This window comes from Argiope bruennichi, chromosome 4, assembly GCF_947563725.1.
Source record: "Argiope bruennichi chromosome 4, qqArgBrue1.1, whole genome shotgun sequence".
In the NCBI taxonomy this organism is placed as follows: Eukaryota; Metazoa; Arthropoda; class Arachnida; order Araneae; family Araneidae; genus Argiope; species Argiope bruennichi.
In genome coordinates, this window is record NC_079154.1 from 48,144,392 (window position 1) to 48,158,765 (window position 14,374).

General features: G+C 30.3%; 1 protein-coding gene across 1 annotated transcript; it reads right to left on the minus strand.

Annotated features, from left to right (window-relative positions):
- Positions 1 to 762: 762 nt before the first annotated feature.
- LOC129966035 (uncharacterized) lies at positions 763 to 6,215 on the minus strand. Its single transcript, XM_056080382.1, has 3 exons — positions 6,077 to 6,215; positions 4,317 to 4,565; positions 763 to 1,736 (listed from the first exon to the last, which is right to left on the minus strand). The coding sequence occupies exons 1-3, from the start codon at positions 6,122 to 6,124 to the stop codon at positions 1,056 to 1,058; spliced, it is 978 nt and encodes a 325-aa protein (XP_055936357.1). The 5' UTR covers positions 6,125 to 6,215; the 3' UTR covers positions 763 to 1,055.
- Positions 6,216 to 14,374: the final 8,159 nt, after the last annotated feature.

Here is a 14,374-nt window from a genome sequence, read left to right on the forward strand (position 1 = left end):
TTAAATGTAAACACTTTTCCCCCCTCACACCCATTTAGACTGAAAAAATGCATCCTAAGGCATGTGCAAAAGCACGAAGAGTTAGAATCCGAGAGTCAACAACCATTTTATGTACAAGTTCAGAATCAGATTTATAAACAGTTCGAAAAAAGGTTGATTACAAAATAGAAATTTAAAGGCGATAGATCTTTAAGCACGGCTATCAAATCAGATTAACTAAAACGATACTAACTAATGTATACAGTAGTTATTCTGTGGTTTATCTTCATTTTATGTTGAAAATTGATAAACATTTCTATATTTATGTCAAATTGAATTTTCTACATTCTTAAGCAATAGAATATTTGAGAGAGTTTAAACTCGTTTCACTCAATTTAGACGAGTCTGTCTCAAATTTTGCCTCAAGTACTGATAAAAAGAAGCCTGGTCGAAAGATGTTACGAGTCGTCAATGAAGACAAATTTTTCAGAACAATGCAGTGACATTTCTCGAGATTGAGTATAGATTAGAATCTATGAATATTTTTCGAGTATGTTAGAAAAAACTCGAGTTTAAAAGTACCATGTACGAATTTAGATTTAAACCTTAAATTTTGGTACTCGAATTTTCTAGTAATCTTTCAAGTGCTCAATTTGTAAAGAAACAATTTCGAAATTCACATTCCGTTGAAAGTTGATTCACCAGGAGATCTTAGAATTGCCTTCCGATAGTTCAAAAATGAACCGACAAATTTCCACAAGTTTGAGTTACAACCTCCAGACAAAAACTTTAAAAATTTTATTTAAAAATATCAACAATACAAGACATAATTTAACCAATTCAAACTTAAAAACATGCAAGTCCTTGTCCAGTTGAGGGTCAATATAAAACGCTTTAGAAATGCGCAGAAAGAGTCCTTGTCATTTGTGTATTAATAAATCATTCAACAGGTGACGCCAAATCATTGAAATGAGTTCAACCAAGAATATTAAATTATCGTTTTCTGGACTATAAGTACTAGACGCCATTTTAGCGACGCTATGGTCGAAGCAAGATTAATCGTTTATTCTCGCATTTTAAAAGTTCGTAAAATCTTGAAGGGTAATTTGGCTGGCATAGTTCTGGAACCTTCTGGGGGTACTTCGATTTTCGTATGACCATTGAGAGTTACCACTTTTCCCTCTTCCACTGTTCCCCCTGCCACGAGAGAATTGGCGTCTGAATTCTCGAACTCGGGGAGAGTTTCGGAAGTCCTGAGAATTTGTTGGCGAGTTTGACGGGTAGAGAGATTCTTCCATGTAGGATGGCATTTTTACTTCTATTTTTTGCACAAAGTAATCCATTTCCAGTGCTTCAGGTTCTTGGTCTGCTTCGGGTTTATTTGGTTGGATGCTCTTTAAGAGAATACTTTCTTTTTCGGAACTCATTATCTTTATGTTGTAATAGAATCGGGGATTTTCCTTAATATTTCCCCTGAACCAGCGTCCATGCGCAATACTTGCTCCAAGGGCTTCCGACATTGAAGAGAAGAGAACCTGTACGTGTTCTACTTGGTTTCCAATTTGGTAAGTATTAATCCTTGGGTCTCCGAACTGCATCAGCATGCCCTGCAGTACATCCTGCGACAAGGGATTTGTGTGTTCTGCTCTTCCTTCAATACTTACAAGAGCCAGAGTCCACGGAAAATTGCCTTTCAGCATCTCTTCTAGATACCAAGATACCAGCATAGCTCTGACCATATCGACGCAATATCCTTCCTGCATAAAATATTAGATTTCAAGTTACTGCTTAGAAATTTGAATATAATCAGTTTTATATTTTGGACAATTGTTCGCTCAAAATTAGATTATAAAATTCAGGCTTTTCCAGATTAATTTATCTCGAATTATTACACGATTTCTAGACCTAGCAAGAAAAGTATATTTTCTGTTTGAAAATGTACCATTGGCTTTCATTTTAACTGAAGCTTTAATATCTAAAATATGGCAATTACATTTGTTAGAAATAAATGTAATTCTAAAATGTGATTTTTCCAATCACAAGTGTTACGAAAATGACTTCAAATGGCGATTTGTACTGAGAACGCTTTTAGACATTGAAAAAAATGAAGTTGAAGAGTAAAAGTTTCGTTTCTTGGGCTGGTTCTATTCGTTTCTTTCGATGGCTATTGTTAAAAACCATTTGGCTTCATGAGCCATTTAATCACAGCACACATTAATTTTCATTTGAGGGGAAATACATCGTCTTCTGATATACATCAGATACATACCGAAACTTTATTACACAATTTAGATTTCCAATTCCTCGACTAGTTTTATATTGATAATTACCAGTTTAAGCCAATGAAATCTAGAATAACATTAAGCTTTTAGGTGAAAGTGGCTATCAAGTATCTATAGTACAAAATGTGATCGTAATTTTTAAACAAATTCATCACTTAAAATATACTGCAAGCTTTCCAAAGAATTGCCTTTTGGTATTTAATGAACATGTATTGCGAAGCAATTTTATGCGTGGCGTATTCAAATTCATTAGAAGCCAGCATTACCAGATTGCTTCTTAATAATACAACTTTGTTTAATATTTAATTGGTTTAAATCATAAGACTATCTTTGCAAAGCTAATGACTAAATGACGCACGGAAGTTTCGTCTCCAATAATATATTTAAAAGTTAACATTCATACAAAATTCTTAAAAACACTTTGTTCTATTACAACTAGACTAATTTTCGTAAAGTTTACAAGATGAAACAAAGATAATGTAAATAATTATATCAAACTGAATCTTGTAGTGTCTTCTTATACAAGAATCAAAACTTTCACCGTCTTCAACAGTTTAAAATAATGCAGTAAAAAGACATCTTTATTTTTATTATGAACGGTGCAAGAAATCCTTAAATGAAATCTACCAGGAGACACCACATGTATACAATAAAAACTCAATCCAGTAGATTCATTGATAATTAAAATATTAAAGTATTCAATAATGAAATCTAAACGTAACGTCAATTCATAAGACTAGTTGAGTCTTCGTAATCGATTGATGTTTGATTCGATGACCAATTGTCATCATAGACAATTGGTTATTGAATTCCATCTTCATAAATATTGAAGTCGACAAATATAAACTACTTGATACGCAAGTTTTTAAGTTGCATTTATAAATTTAAAATAGTATGGAAATTATGATCGTAATTACTTTTAATTATTCATTAAAATCCCATTTAGAGCCAGTTAAACTGATAACATAACACAAAGAAACTTTCGTGTAATTAAACCGTAAATGTCACCAATTCTAGAAGACAAAAGGAGCGAGCCAGAAGCTGTCTTCTCGAATTGCAGCCTAATCAAATTTTTTTAAATCCTATTAAAAAAGGGCGTTTTATAACAGACTTCCTAAAGCAGGCAAAACCGTAAGAATCGGTTAGAATACTCCGAATTCTATAAGCATTCATCTACGTTCAACAATGCTATCATTAAAGATCAATATGAGAATCGGAAAAAACTTGAACCTTCAAGTAATATTCTTGACACTCTTGGGAAAATTTTTGCCCGTTGAAATAGCTATATCAGTAGTTAAGGCACAAATTTGACTTAAAATGAAACGGTTTGGATAGAAATGGCACGACTATTACATACAGGAACAAAAGACTGAACGAAAAATGGCTAATGGGGTGAAAAACAAGATAAAAGAATGGCGAATAATTCCGGAAATGCACTCGCTTTCCACTTCACTAAGGAGTGGAAAGTAGAATTGTCTAAAAGTGATAATCTCGGAATAATGAAATGAGGAGGTTTTAAAAATGGGCCATAATCGGTAGAACTGAATAGTAAGCCAATGTCAGGTGCACAAATTCATCTATATTAAAAACCGTTAAATTATACGACTACCAGAAATATTTTTCAAATAAATATCACCCAATTTTTTCAGATAAACAATGTCTTAGTGGATTTTCGAAGATTCAAATCTTGAGAACCAATCGTGGCTATCGAGAATCTAAATTTTTAGTCGTCATGAATGATAAAGTCAGAGCTTTAAAACTGGCATGGATACTAATTCGTTTATGAATTCTGTAAAAAAGAACAGAAAAACATGCTAAATGAATACGAGTTTCTTCATTTCTAGATTGTAACCACTGGAAAGATTGCAAGTAATGCAAGCACAAAACAGAATTCTATACTTCAATGGAATTTTATCGGATTCTTCGATATAGCGAAAGTAGACTAAGACGAAAATGATCACATTGAATACATTTTAGTTCAATTGAGAAGGGAAACAAGATAAGCAGATTAAGATTGGAAGACAAGCAGATTAATGCTAGCAATTTTGATCTTACCTGCTGACGAAGGCGCTCAGCTGCCGCTGCAGCGTAGTTCTGATCTGCAAACCTCACATACAAATTGGTCACAAAGGCTTGTTTGTAAGTCACCAGCTTATGAGCTTCGTATCCAGCGCAGGTGGTGATCAGGTTGATGGCATCCTCCAGAGCAATGTTGCAATTTTCTTTCACACCAACATAAATATAGCGAGAGAAATCGTACGTCACTTTAACGCCATATTCCGCTATTAAGGCCTTTATTTTTCTCTAAGGAAGAAAATTCAAGACATTAAACACGGATTAGTCACCAGAAAGCAAAGGCCGAGGGCGGAATAATTTACATTCAATATTAATAAAAAAGTGCTCAAGATCCTTGAAAGAATGCGTCTTGGTTTACTGAATAGTTTCTTTCATTTCAACTTTTATACAGAGTATAGAAAACAGTCTTATAAAGAACACAAAATACAAGTAAATTTAGATGCTACAGATTTTTATCCAATGGGAGATGTAAGCATTTCGCGGTTCTTATTAAGTTCAGTGAAATTGTATGTTTTTATTTATCTATTCTGACCTTAGACTGCCCGTAGTCCACATTTGTATATACTGAAACAGTTTCAGCTTTCAAAAATATTCTAATAACAATGAACGTCGTGAAGAGTTGCAAAATCTTAATCACTTCGATGATATACTATCGAATTATTTTAGGATTCACAAGATTTGCATTTTTTGCAAATTTGGCAACTATGAAATTAAGTTCTATAACTAAGTTTGAGCCTCTTGGCTGCAGCCTATATGAAAATACTCCACTATATATTTTAAGTCCTTTTCCCACGGGTACCAACGGAAGTAACTTTGTTCCATTTAAGATAATTTTCACAGCTAAATGCACTTGAAGAAATTTTGCATCGAGGCGAAAAATATTTACCTTTTAACAAAAACAGAGGAAAATTCATTTTCGCAATTCATTAGTGCGCATTACAATTAAAACTATATTGATTCAGCTTTTCCTCAAACTCAAGCTTGATTTGGTTAAACTTTATCAAACATATCGCTACACTGAAACTAGATTTTAAAATATTTTGGAGGTAGAATACTCGTAATAAAAGAAATCGGCAGAGTAGGCAGGAAACGAATCTCAATCAATATGCGTCGTAACTGTAACCCTCCATTGCATATTCAAAGTTGAGTAAAATCGAATTTGTGTGAAGAAATTTTAGAGTGACATTCGAGGGGTTTTTTTTGGGGGGGGAGGAATGGGGAGAGGTTCGCAGAATATATGCAAGTTGATAAAAGAGACAAATTTTTAAAAAACTTGCCAGTGAAGCCAGAATGCAATAATGATGTCGACAGGGAGATTGTCGGTTTTATATACAGGTAGCAAAATAGAAAACCCATTAATATTGATTACTTCAGGTTTCGACAGTTTAAGTACATCTTATTATTATTATTTTTTTTATTGTACATTATCGCTACTTTAGAATTAGAAATAAATTTAAAAAAATAAAGACGAATGTATTAAGCCAAAAACATTATCGAGTCCTTGCGTCAGATTAAAGATTCGATCCTTTTTTACATTTCTTCTCTATCATTTTAACATCTTTGTCCCTTATTTGGAACAAGGAGCGTTTAGTGAAATCGCTTTTTAAAATATTTAAACTTTTAAATTTCTTTCTTTAATAAACTTTTCTGTGTCCGTAAATTTATTGGTATATTTACTAAGAAAAGCATACGAATATTAATTACAAGCATTTAGTAATCTATATAGTTCATACACTTACCTCAAGAAACTTCCGCTCTCTTAATAATTCTTTCGATACTTTTGTCATGACGTGACTAAAAATGATTTCAACAATTACAAAGATAACTAGAGCAATACACTTTTAACGTGATAAAAAAAAAATGACAAGTGCTTTTCAATTCCGCAAAACTTCTTTATATTCAATCTCAAATTACCTTCGAAAAGCAAAAATTGTTGCCATTCTAGTTCTAGGTAAAATAATTTGTCAAACTTTACGACCCGGCTGTAGATAATAGTTTATGAAAATGTGACTGTATGTTTAATTAACTAGCTAACAACCAGTATGTTAATTTAACTAGTAGACAAAAATATGGGCTTGGATTAATTAGATGAGCTATCCGTTTTAAAACTAATCTACAAATATTTGGGAAGTATTTCACTAATTTGAACCATAGAGAGAACCCCTATCTCCCCAAATTTCCCAGAACGCAATGGGAAAATATTTGACATCATGGATTCAACGTGCTGAAGGTTAGCAAATACAATTGATCTTTGGTAACATTGGATCCAGAATCCATGACAGGAATAATTAAATGCTTGATCAGAGGAACCCATCAGAAAACGCTTTGGCACCACCAATTCAACGTGCTGAAAACTTACAAATACGACGGTGAAATACAAATTACAAATATCTTTGGTGAAAATGGATTTGAAATCCCTGATTCGAGAAGAATTAAATGCCCAAACACAGAAAACCAGCAGAAAACGCTTTGACCCCACGAATTCAACGAGTTGAAAGCATACAATACGGCGAATTTTTGGTGAAATTGGATCTGAAATCTTTTATTCAAGAAGAATTAAATGCCTAAACACACACACACACACCAAAAAAAAAACGCTTTGACTCCACGAATTTAAAGAGCTGAAAGCATACAAATAGACGGAGTTTTGGTAAAATTTGATTTACCAAATTAATTGTTAAAGAATTAATTGTCAAAACACCAACAGGAAGATGTTTAATTCTATGAAATTGTGCTCTAGTCCAGCAAATACTGCTGTTCTTTGATATAATTGGGTCTAAATCTTAGAGCTCGGGAAAAACAATTTGATGAGCTGCTTTAAACAACAGTCTAAAAACAAGATTTTTTAAATTCATAAGAATAATGGCAATCTTCCTAGAATAACTGTAGGAAACAATGGGTAATTAAAAAAACTACAAATTTTAATTCAGTTCTTTCTATCTTGTCGATATTATATAAAATTTCCTTGAGACAAGTAAAGGATGTAAAGTATACTGGTCTGAGAGGGTTAAAAATTTTACTTTCGTGTACTTAGTATACAGAAATTATTGTAATTGTCAAAAAATTAGAACTCTAGATTTTGATGACTCTCTATATTTTAAACCATCCGGAGATCAAAAAACACATTTTTGTAAAATGCCCGTCAGTCTGCCTAAAACAAAGATAACTCAAAAACACTGAGCTAGACGGATGAAATTTGGTATATGGTTTGGTCTGTATACTAAATTTGTAGATTTTTTTCAATATCTGAGCAAAATAAGTTCAGAGGAAGTTTGTTCGTCCTGCCGTTCGAATAGAAATTAACCCAATCATTAGAAAAAGGAAAGCACTAGATATATAAAATTCGATGCACAAATTTATCATTTACAGTGTAAACAGCTATAAAATTTTGAGACAAATCCAACAAAGGATTGGTCATCTATTGGTCTTTACTTTTAGAAACATTTAAGCGCGATTATTGAAAAACGCAGCGATTTAAAATTATCAAATTTGATATAGAATTTTGTGATTACAAGTGTAGTTTTGTGTCAAATTTTAGTTTCAGTCGTTTGGGAAAAATGTGTCTAAAACCGAAATTCGATCTTTGGATACTATTAAATGCATGCCAGGGATAATTCACCAAAAAAATTCGGGAAGCATGACACGACAGATACAATAACAATGCTAAATTTACGCCAAAGGTTAATTCTTTTCGAAACTATGGTACGCTAATGCCATGGAAGAGGCTCTTTGGGATAACATATTTATTTGGGAGTATGAGAGACAGTTTGGGGAAAATTACTCCCACTAGTTGATTAATCTTCTTGTTATTAATTTGATAATAATAACATGTAAGTAAAATTTAGATAATACTCGAATGATAGCTGTAAATTGACTTATTTTCTTATGAAATCCAGGGTTTCTTGATCATTTATTAGGTTATATTAAGAAAACATATTATTTTGTTAACGTTGAGCACACTGCATCCTATTTAACACCAATTCTCGGTAAGTGTTTGTTTGTTTGTTTAGTTATATTAACATCCCATTGTAAAGCAACACTAGGGCTATTTAGGGACGGACCTAGTAATTTTGAACCGCTGTCAGATGACGAGGAAGACACCTGAGCTCTCAGTAAGTGACAAGAGTAGTATATAAATTAACTTCCAATATGAGAACACAGAATTATTTAGATATTGCAATCACATCTTTCACATGGAAATGATTCGAATTAGTAATATCAAGCCAATTTTGGAATTTGAATGGATTGGCAAGTTAATAATGAGATTTTCTGATTTCCATATTTGATCATATGATGAATTTGCTAAAAAGAGTTAAAGAATCTGAAATCAAATTGAAAGACATGTATAAATACTTTTCACTTTATTGAAATTTTTAAAAATCACTTTCTATGATAATAATTTTTGGTTTTACTCAAAATTTCAAACAATTGCGATAGCGTTACAAAAAGTGTAACAATTGGATCGATTGTGTCAGGTGGTATCCGTAATCAATTAAACGTTAGTTTTTTGACTAACATAATTTCAGGAAAGGTGAGGTTTCGTCGTTAGCAAAACCAACGAATCGATAATTATTATAAAATTTTACCCGTCTTAAATGGCTAATTCTAGATTCTCAGTTTCAAGGACCGGGAAAATGGGGATTTAATGCCCAATTCCAATTTTGAGACCAACCGACTAAGTGGAATAGTTAAAACTGTCGCCATAGCAACAACGTTTTCCAATTTGTTTGCAGACACAGAAGTATGAGATGATGAAGAAAGAACAGCAATGGTGTCGTCCCCGCCATTTGATTCAATTTCAATCTGACGACTGTCGTTTCAAAATGTACTTCACATAGCTTTCAAACGCGTCATTGAACTAATTAACTAAATTTAAGAATACGTACGCTTTCTCTCTACTTTAATTATGAAATAATAAAACGGAGAAATACAAATATACTTTTTAAAGAATAAATAAAATTACTTCTAGCTCTCATAATAACAGAAAATCAATGAATATATAATGTTAGAAATGAATATTATTTATTACTTTTTCAAACCTAAGAAAATTCTTCGAAACTTGAATTGTTCGCTTTCTGAAATAGCTGCCCATTGAAAATCAATTTCCTTCTTGTATTCAAATATACATTTTCTCATTTCGGAAAAGCCAAAATTACTGTACAGTTTAATTATTCTTGAATTCAATAGTACTTTAATTTAAATAATGTATTTTATATTGTGTAATTATTAAAATGAATATATTAAATTATTAAATTATATTGTATAAATATCGTATTTTATTAATGTATAATTTAATTCATTTGAATTAATTTTAAGTAATTATAAAAATTTATAATCGCAACTGTCCCCACCCCTTTTTTTCTGATCAGAATCGCTATTTTCAATTCAAAAACTTCATTTTAGCAAGAAGTTATTTCTCTATTTAGACTAAATAATTTCTTAAACCTAAATGGGTGTTAACACTAACGATTCCAATTTCTTTTTCCTTGCTCATTCAAACATGAATTCAAGAAGTAAGACTTCCGGAAATTTTCAAACGGGTGAAAACTTTTGTAACGGGTGTAACTGAATTAATTGGGGTAATTTCAGCTTTTAACTGATCCGTGATTGGGGACAGAATACCGCTACGGAAATTTCGCGACTTAATACTGATTCCAGTATAATCCAAGTCCAACCGGTCCTATTCAAGGAATCAACAAATTTCAGAGTAATGTGATGTCTCATCAGAACCTTAAAGTTAAAAAGATTAAAAAAATGCGAAAATATGCATTTAGTAAGAAGGAAAAATCTCACCTATCATCCATTTAATTAAAAATTTTCAAATCGGTAGATTACCAAGATAATGTTTTACTGATAACTTTCTCCATTTCTGGGCGCAAGTAAAACTAATTTTAGTGATTTGTTTGAAAAAAAAAATGTGTTCTTTTCTATATATTTATTTAAAATTAAGTTAATGCCCTAAAATTTAATATTTAAATTAATACAATAAAACATATCGAAACCCTTCGTATTTTATTTAAAATTCTTAAAAATGTTTATTTAATTGATACAACAGAATACATTTTAATTTATTCATGGAAATATTTTATTCGTGTAATCAAAGTGATTCATTCTGATAATATATAAGTTAATACAATAATGCGTGAATATATATTTATAAATACTCTGCACTTTAGTTAAAGACTTTTCATGATTTGTTTAATTGATGTAAATATTTTAATTTATAAGCATATTATTGCTTTTATTTATGGAAAAAAAATCAACTTTCATTTAATAAATTGATTTCATCTATATTTTTAGACTTCCTTGGATCAATGGCGCCTTGGCCTACTGAATAAGAGGTTCGCTACAAAGGATGTTGCTACAAACTCTGCTACAAAGGATTTTTGCATTTGAGATAATTGCTTAAATGACATCAAAGCTAATGAAAGAAGAAATCAAAGGTGTAGAAAATGCCTCATCTGTTATTTAGATATAGTTCAAAATTATGTGGTTAATAGGATAAACTAGTCTACTTCGAAAATAGAGCTAAACTTGTCTTTTTTTAACGAATCTCTGGAAATATTTCCTGCCGATTCGTGTTAAACATTGCACTTTTGTAAAAGCTAAGTTGGCTAAAGAAATAAAAATTGAAAGCATTAACATCATGAATGTGATTGTAATTCTTTTCCATAAAAACAATACATTAACGTTATGAATGTGATTACAATTCTGTATGAATGAGAGCATTTCTATCAACGACTCACGTGTACGCGAGTGTTGCTTTTGAAGTCAGATTTCTTTATTTTTTCAACGTGCTGAGAAAGTATTTTTAATATATTTATTATTGTGTACTTTTAAATACCTTAAATTGTAATCATAGTGTTTTATAATCATTTTTTACTCCTCAATAGCTAGTTCAGAATTTTCTGTTCGTGTCCTAGATGACGATGTACAATTTTGCTTTATATCAGTTAACTGATAATTATATTTCTATTACATATCCATGGCGCCATCTGTTCGTGAACATGAGAAGAAAAAAGATTACAAAATTCCAAAATATTTCAAATAATGGATTATAAATTAAAGATAAAAAAAATGAAGGCAGTTAAAATAATTTTTAAAAAAAATCTACTTTTCAATATACTTATAATTTGTGTTTTTAAAGGCTATTTTTTTTTAATTTTCTACTTTCTTACAATAAATCGGAAATTTATTTACATTTGAAACTTTCATCAAAATTTTCAAAAGAATTATGTGAAGCTATGGTCTTGCAGGAACAGTTGATGTAATAATGTCACTGCTTCTACGTAAACTATGGCGTAGAGCTGTGTGCCTGTATGTATGTGCCATAGATACTTGATCCTCCATGACTATTGTTGAGTCATGGAAAAATTTATATGGTTATATCCCTTTCTAAAGTCAGATATGATAAGACGGTAAAAAAATTGTGCACGGCCTTAGGCATCACTTATCCTTGCTAATATTGGTGACAATTGTTATGTATCATATACCTAATATACCTATTAGATAGCAATCACAATGTATTAAAAAAAAATGACTGCCCTGGGTGTCATTTATTCTTGCTAAAACAATGAAAACAACTGAAATATAAAATATTAAAAATATTTTTATTATATAAGATAGTTTTATTTAATATCCAATAAAAATGTTTTTATAAGATATTAAAAATATTTCTACTATGTTGCTCTATATTCTGAATAACAAAAAATATCATAATAATTGGACATTTTCTGTTATCGTAATATCGTTACTGGACATTTTGTGCTAATATGAATTACACCCGGATCCCCCTTTCGTCACTGTACACAAAACCAAATAAGGACATTATTATCCAACAGCAATTTAAATTTAAATTTAGAACCATGTAAAGGAGCCAATAAAAATTATATTAATTCTTGTAAACAGACAGAATAATCAAATAGCAACTGAAACTCCTAGAGGTTTGGAACTTCTGAATTATTTAAATATATTTCATTGTTACTCAGAAGATGGCGCCACAAAACACTTCAATGATTCCGTGTAGAAACGACATAATTTTATGACAGATACGTAATATTAAAAATATTTACAAAATAATTAAAGTTAATAGTAATAACTGTAAAAATTTTAAGATAAATTTAACATGATAATTTTGTTTTAATTACCAATACAATAACAATAAACAATCGTCTTTTTTTTTTTTTTTTTTTTACAAATTATTCTACTTAAACTGAAAATATAAGGTCTCTTATCTGTAAATATAGAAGGTCTTTTAAATCAGTAAAGCTAGTATTTTTACTATTTAAATTATCATAAATACTTACTAAAAGAAATATAGAAATGATTTCTATCTCTATACCGAAATTGTTTATATAAAGTATCATTGCAAATATGAATATGTAGTTAAATAATTTTCAATTAAATGATAGTCAAAAGTTTGCCACCAAAAATACAAATTTAAATCTATTTATTGAAGATTAAAAAATCCTTCTATAACACTGCTGTAAAACAGATTCAAATTTTAAGAAAGTGTTAAAAACATATAATTCTTTAATTTTAATAGGCAACAAAATTAGTTGAATCTTGCTGCTAATACTGACATATTTCAACAGAGAGCAGTTTTTAAAAAAATTAAACTATGAAGTTTTTAAGTGGAAATAAATTATTATACGTTTGAAGTAGCAATAAAAACTTTTATTGTTTTGACTACAAAAAAAGAAACATTTTATGAATATTTTTAACTAAAGGATTCTCTAATGAATGAAAAGATTTAATTGCTATGTATGTTTTTTGAAATTAGTGTTTATGTTCTTTTAATAAAATAATAAGAAATGATAATTAAAACAATACTAACAGAACTGCATAATAAAATTTTTATCATTTATAATTTCTAAATATGAAATATTTTAGTCTGAAATTGGCAAAATAAAAGCTGTTTGGACACGAAAAACTGAATATTTATATTTATCATGGTTCTTCATTTTTATTCTTCATAAAACTCAATTTTAGTTTAATAAAAAGATGACACATGCATATTGATAGATCACTTTCTTTTACAAATAAATCTTGAACTCTAGCTATTAATTAATATAGAGGCTATTGGATAAATGAATGTTAATTTCACATATTATTATAATCAAAAAATACACATACATAAAATCAAATAAGTAATTGCATTAGTATAAATTAACGTTAACGCCAAACACAGAAAAAAGGCGTGCCAATTTAATAGCACTCACTGGATATCTTCCAGGAAGATAATGGGACTGCATAACAACATAACATAAAATATCATCATAACATATTCAAATGACATGCGCAGTTTCATATTTATCGTATGACTATGACGTTATTTAAATTGACTCTGTTTCACTTCCTCATTTACGATGTAAAAATAAACTACTATGATCATCAAAAACTTTGGACTTGAGATTTTGACAAATCTGCACGTTTCAGATCTTCCTGTGCCCGAAAAATACATTTTTGGAATCATATCTCGCTGTCTGCGAACAATAATATTCAAAATCGCTTTGAGCTAGATGGATGACATTTGGTATGAAGTCTTTACGCTAAATTTGTAAATTTATATCAAATTTTTCGCCAAATCCATTCAGTGAAAATGTGTCTGTCAAGTTGTCCGAATATACGATAACTACATAAGGAAGAGAGCTCCAAAGATAAAATTAACTATACTGATTTAACATGTAAAATATTCCATCCAATTTGGAACTAAATTCATAAAGGGATTGACCGTCTGATTATTTCTACTTTTACAAGCATGTAAATACTTGAACTCAAAAACGCAGCCATCGAAATATATGAATTTTGGTACGTAATCTTATGACTATAATTTTAGTTTTTATGTCAACTTTTTGTTTCATTTATCTGGAAAAAGAGCATGTAAAGCATAAATTCGACTTTCAAGTACTACTAGCCACATGCCAAAAATTCATTTCCAAGAATCACATGTCAATTTTGATAAATTGCTAAGTTGAAACCAAAGATCAATATTTCGTAAGTTTTGTTCGTTCATTTCGTTCAAGGTATTTGGGCTT

What these genes read in the sequence shown, in the direction of transcription:
- LOC129966035 (XM_056080382.1), bottom strand. Translation starts at nt 6,124, where the DNA reads ATGACAAAAGTATCGAAAGAATTATTAAGAGAGCGGAAGTTTCTTGAG. An exon ending in GAGAGCGGAAGTTTCTTGAG is followed by an intron (nt 4,566 to 6,076) that starts GTAAGTGTATGA and finishes TTTCTTCCTTAG; the next exon opens with AGAAAAATAAAGGCCTTAAT. An exon ending in CTGAGCGCCTTCGTCAGCAG is followed by an intron (nt 1,737 to 4,316) that starts GTAAGATCAAAA and finishes TATTTTATGCAG; the next exon opens with GAAGGATATTGCGTCGATAT.